At 45.1% G+C, this 6,000-nt stretch overlaps 1 protein-coding gene across 1 annotated transcript in view; it reads left to right on the plus strand.

The window, feature by feature from the left end:
• Positions 1-5,384, plus strand: part of LOC138492466 (uncharacterized) — a 212,702-nt gene extending 207,318 nt beyond the window's left edge. Inside the window, exon 4 of the mRNA XM_069619622.1 lies at positions 4,476-5,384. Within this exon, the coding sequence (XP_069475723.1) occupies positions 4,476-5,366 (891 nt within the window). The 3' untranslated portion in view covers positions 5,367-5,384. The remainder of the gene's footprint in view (positions 1-4,475) is intronic.
• Positions 5,385-6,000: the final 616 nt, after the last annotated feature.

Consider the following 6,000-nt stretch of genomic DNA (forward strand, 5'->3'; position numbering starts at 1 on the left):
GAAAACATCTTGGAATTCTAGGTATTCGGGAGGTAACTGGGGAGCCTCTGAAGAAATTGCTGCCAGTGCAACACCAGGTCGAGGGTGACAAGTAGAGACACATTCTGGAAACTGAACCGTTCTTGCTCGCCAATCGATCTGAGGATTGTGCTTCTCTAACCAAGGAATTCCTAGAATAATCTGGAACTGAGGAGCCTTGATCACATCGAACACGATCTTCTCATGGTGTCCATCTTGACTTACTAGCGTCACTTCTTGGGTGGTATGCGTTACTGGTCCGGAGGCTATCTCCGTACCATCCACCGTAGTAATGACGTCCTTTACAGCCTTTGGACAAAGAGTCAGATTCATCCTCAAAACCATTTCATGATCCACATAATTGCCGATGGCACCGCTGTCGACGTAAGCTTCAATCGCATGTAATCGATCCGGATGTTCAGGGCTAATGAGGACCATAGGTATCACGAAATGCGAGGTCACAGAACTGGTTTTAACGCTCGGCAAGAGGACCTCTATTCTTGTCGGGCGAGGTCGTTTCCCTGCTCAGAGTTTGTGACCCTGGTAACTGCAGTTCCCACTGACTTCTTGGCTGGTTTCACCGGACAGTCTCGAAGAAAGTGCCCCGAGTTTCCGCAATAGAGACATAATTGCAGCTGTTTTCTCCTTTCCCGCTCCCTTTGTGTTAGTGGTCCTTTCAGGCCCCCTATTTGCATGGGTTCCCCGGAGACTACTCCTTTGGTAGGAGTTGGTGGTTTGGAAAATACTCGAGCATCAAACTTGGAACGATCGGCTTTCCTGTTCTGCAGTCTGTGGTCTATTTGAACGACTAAGTCAATATAGTCCGAACAGTCTTGCGGGGGGTTCACTACTTGGGCAAACACATCTTTGAGCTCTCCACGTAGACCTCTATAAAACAGCGTAATCCTTTTGTCCTCAGGCCATCGAGTTTCCACTATCAGTCTGTTGAAAGACGCAATATAAGCCAAAAGGTCTTGATTACCCTGTCGCAATGAAAGGAGCTCATTGTCCAAGGCCTGCCCCTGTGAATGTCTTGCAAACAGTTTTTCCATACTGAACTGAAAAGCTTGAAAATCATGGAGAACCGGATCATCTTGATTAACTAGAGGGATCGACCAGTCTGCCGCATTGCCACTAAGGTACGAAAGCACGAAAGCTACCTTAGCTTGATCAGTTGGAAAGGCTGCTGGCCGGCATAAGAAGTGCAACCGGCACTGATTAATAAATACCGCAAACCTCTTTGGGTCACCAGAAAATCGTTCGGGCGGAGCCAGAGGTACATTCCCAGGTAGGTTGATCTGTACTGGGTTCGTAGAGGATGTTGAAGGAAGATTTGCCCCTGATGCGGGTAACGGAGTTTGTCCGGCTTGTGACTGTAGCAATTGTCTAGGGAGATCGTCTGTTCGCTCCTTGGAAATAATCAGTTCCCTTCTTACAGCATTTGTTTCCTGACGGGCTGCATGCACTTCTGCTCTTAGTTCCCCAAGTAACTGGGCTAGCTGGTCGGTATCCGAGGTTTCCATAGCACCTGGGTGGGAGTTTTGCGGTAGGCTTTGTGTTCTGTAACGCTCACCTGATTCCCGCAGAGGCGCCGGTCTTGACTGGGTGAATGCCGTATCTTCAAAGGTGATGTCTAACACACGGTTGGCTCTTTGGGCTGGACCTCTGTGCACTGTATGTCTGACTCGAAGAGTAAGATGTCTGCAGATAGAAAATATGGGAATAATGAACTGGGGTTATTGGGTGCCTCTCTCCTCTTCCCTTTCTCTTCTCCTGTAGAACCCCAAAGGTTAACGCCCTCACCTTAGGTAAGTGAACGCCGAGCTCTCCATCTGCCTAGGGGCAGGGTGCCGTAACCAGTTTCTTCACTGGATAAGGGTGCAGGCCTCTTGACCTCAGAGGACTGCTGTCTGTCGTTAACTGCACGAACGGTAAGTTCTGGGCACTTCAAATGTCTTAAAAGTCTTTTGTAATGATATCTCTTGTTTTGCAGGGTTCCGGCGATGGCGGATGGCGGGCTGATGAGAGTTGAGGATCGAACCCGCGTGAGGAATAGAAGCGCCTGGAAGCACGTAAGTAAGTGCTTGTAGCCTGCTTCACGATGCGCACTAACTGTCCCTTTTATCTTGCAGGTACAAGTTCGGAGCTTTAGAGAAGCTGAAGGGTGCTGGAATACCCACTGGATTTGGCGTGGGAAGGAGTAATGGCACGTGAGAAATAAAGTTGCCCAATGTCTTTAAACGCACCTTCTTTTGCCTTTCAGATGCGGGATGCAGCGCCGAAGGCCTCCTGAGCGTGCGAAGAGCTGGTAAGCTTTTGTCTTTCAGATGCCGGAATGCAGTGCGAAGACCTCCGGAGCATGCGAAGAGTAGGTAAGCCTTTGTCTTTCAGATGCCGGAATGCAGCGCGAGGCGTTGGTGACAGCCGATGGACCAGGTAAGAGATGCGCTGCCACTGAAGACCGTAGTGCTAACCTGTTCTTTCTTTGTCTTTACAGGTGCTGCTGAAGACTGGATTCCAGGATGGTAAGCCTTTGTTCCCTTAGGCCCAGGATCAGAAGCAGAAGACACGATGAGCGTTCTGCTGCAGAGAATGCAGAATAACACAAAGCAAGATTCATCCATCGGGTGTGGTTTGAATAGCCTCCTGTAGTGCTTAGGTGTCTCCTTCCACAGCCTCGCCTAAGAAAAGAGTTCCTGCTTTCCAGAAGAGTTCCAGTGTTCTGAACCTAGGGCGTGGCTCCTGCCCCACCCAACAGGAAAAGTAGTCCCAAACAGAAGAGGATCAGGGGCTCAACTGGCAGGTAAGTAAGCAGCATGGTCTGCTGCAGGTAAGTCCACCCAAGCATTATGAGCCCGGCGCTTCCAGCGCTGGGACTGGGCATCTTTATGAGCCTGGTGCCACTGGCGCCAGGACAGGGTCCAAAAGGTCCCAATTGGGACTGGCTGGCACTCGGAACCGGGGTTATGGGTCTGCTTCCAAGGGAGTTGGGCAAGTCCTGATCTTTTGGAAGCAGAAATCATGACATTGTGTGGAAGGAGAACGACTGACAATGGGTGGAAATATTGCTCCATCCCTAACTCCCTAGACTACTAAGCGGGGTAAGTCAGGGAAAGTTAAAAAATCCCTGAGGGAGTTAGGTAGCCACTGTCCTAGGGAAACATCAACAGAAAAAAGCAGCTGACATATACATAGGTAACCCCGTTGGTGAGAAATGAACATTCCTGTTAGGAACGCCTGGACTAGCGAGGGGGGTAAACCGGCAGAAAGTAGAGAGCGAGGGAAGGCCCTAGCGCCAAACTTCCCTAAAAGCCTGTTAAGCCCTGCAGACAATTCTAAGATCCTACAGCTTGTCTGTCATACATTTTACAATAAAGACCCTTGGACTTGCTGTTGTAGTCAGAGTGGTTCTTTGTAGCAGGCCACCCTGTCACACCATGTTTTCAAAATGTTTACTTACCCTGTGAATTGACATTACACAGGGAGTGAGCAGCATTTTTGGTACGTATGGTACTTGTTGTTGCTTGAACCTTCACTTAATCCTATCATGTGAACTGATATTATTTGTCTGATGGATCTGTATGTTGAGTTGCCTGCCTGGGTTTCCTAACAGATTTTGACGAAAGATGTAGGGGGAACTAGAAGTGAATGAATGGTGTAAGGCTTTGGTATGCCCTAAGGAGGTAGCGATCTGTGCCAAACTAAGACCAGCAGAACTTATATACATATATAGGAGCTATTATGGGAGATTGAAACGGAATAATTTGGGCTTGAGTGATACGCCCAATTATATGAGTTGTGGTGAGGAGGAGGGCACACCTTTGAGCATGGTGTCAAGTTGTGGGTAAATACATGGATATTAGGAGTAGATAATATATGCTAATTTCGATAGTGCTGGATTGGAAGCTGATGGTGTGCCACAAGATGGCTCACTGTGGATACTGGTGGAATTTGATCTTGCAAAATATATATATATATATGAATATTTATAGGACTTGCCCTGACGATTGTGAGGAGGAAAAGTGTGGTGAAGTAGAAGGACCCAGTCCACAACCCCCATGGGAAAGTATGAGTTAGTGAAATGGACTGGTGTATGCTTTTATGAAAAAAAGTGTTAATGAAAATAGAAGATATCCACATAAATTGAGATGATATGAGGAAACTGGGATAATGTAATCCTTGAAGATAGATTGGTGGTAGAATCTTGAGTAGTACAGGAAGAATGAAAACCCTGATGCTTGATCTACAATTTATCAATACAATGGATGTAATAAAGTGAACAACCTGTGCAAACACACCTTCATATGTTTTAAAGTTATTTGTTTTATAACAATAATGAAAAGAATGTAGTTACAAGTATGGCTCCATATTGAACCTTTTAAATGAAACTACAAATATTGCCGGTAATGAAATCTTCTATCCTGCTAATACACCTTTGTTTTGATTTTGCATAACAGGGCCTATGGAAAACCAGAATTATAGATGACCCTCTCAACAAGGTGTATGAAATAAGCACAATCCATGGAAATATGCCACTTCAGAATACCACTCCTGGAAATGCAAGTTGTTTGAGTGAAGCAGAAATCTATGACACTCTGGGTGGATTAACTTCAGAATTCCTGTACAGAACACACACAGATGATGTTTGCAATTCTTTAAATGTGGCATCAGCTCAAGTGGTTGATGTTTGCTTCCAGCTTCATACCGAGGATCACAATTATTGCTTTCCAGAAAACAGACACGCTGCATCTATTGAAGCATCTGTTTCCAGAGGATCTATAAAGAATCCGATTTCCCAGAAAATTAAATCACTGTTATGTACTTGTGAAACTCTTGCTAGTGACCTAGAAAAACAGTTGGAAATAGAAACAGTAGTAATGTTGCTCATAGAGATTGCTGAATTGTTACTGAAAGGGGCTCAATCCTTGATGAGACTTACACAACTGATTCCACAACTCTTGGATCATGTATCTTGCCTATTCAGCAAAGATAGCTCACAAAAAGGAACACTTCCTCTGTACTCCAATAAGTTACTGTTTGTGATTAGCAGTTGGCTAGGAAGTAGATTCTGTTCTGAAAACTCCTCCATAAGCCTGCAGGTGGAAGAGTTTAAACGAGGAAACATTGATCGCATTAACGATCTACCTCCAGCAGAAGAACTGATCGATGCTCTGTTTCCCGAAGCTATGAAAATTCTCTTGATTAATTGGATGGGATTGGCTGGGGAATCTTCCACACAGAAACTCCAAAGTGAATATCCAATCTTACTCCTCATTTTAGAATTTGCAAACCACAATCTTATCACTGGTGTGTCACACGTTTTGTATTCCAGTTTGATATGTAAATAAACGAAGATTTTGCTAAAATGCAGTAGTTTCTCTTTTATTTAAAAAAAATGTATTTGAACTTTACTCAGTTACAACTAAGTTTTGTCAAAACTTCCACGTCTTCAGGAGCTTGTTCTCAGAGAAACTACAGAAACCTCCCCAAAGCTGGCCAAGACACTTAAGCTTGCTTAAATACTTAATTCTTGATTCTTCTTTTCTTTATCCTGGGTCAGAGTCCTGCAAAGTGCAGCCGTCGGGCTGTAGACGGTTTATCTGATCAAAAGCAAGTTCGATTAGTTTGGCCAAAGCTGTGGTCCATCTCGTGTTCTCGCCGGAAATTAATCTGTTCCACAGATCGTCCGTTTGGAATATCCAGAGATTTTCCACCAGCAAGGGGAGGTAGATGTTTCTGTTTTCGTTCATTTTTGCGCACTCTTTCACAAGGTGCTTCAATGTTTCGATGGATGGTTCCTTTTTGCAAAGGCGGCATCGCTTGTCGGTTGAAGCTCCTCTGATTGTTATGATCTCTCTGGTTGGCAGTAGGTTAAGTCTTGCTCTCATAATACAGATTCTCAGGTTCTTGTCCGGGAACTTAGCACAGTAATTCAGTGGTATTTTCACCTTATTGAATGTTTGAGGCAGGTTGTTCAGAAGT

Source organism: Ambystoma mexicanum, chromosome 10 (genome assembly GCF_040938575.1).
Source record: "Ambystoma mexicanum isolate Mex_15411 chromosome 10, UKY_AmexF1_1, whole genome shotgun sequence".
NCBI classification, from domain to species: domain Eukaryota; kingdom Metazoa; phylum Chordata; class Amphibia; order Caudata; family Ambystomatidae; genus Ambystoma; species Ambystoma mexicanum.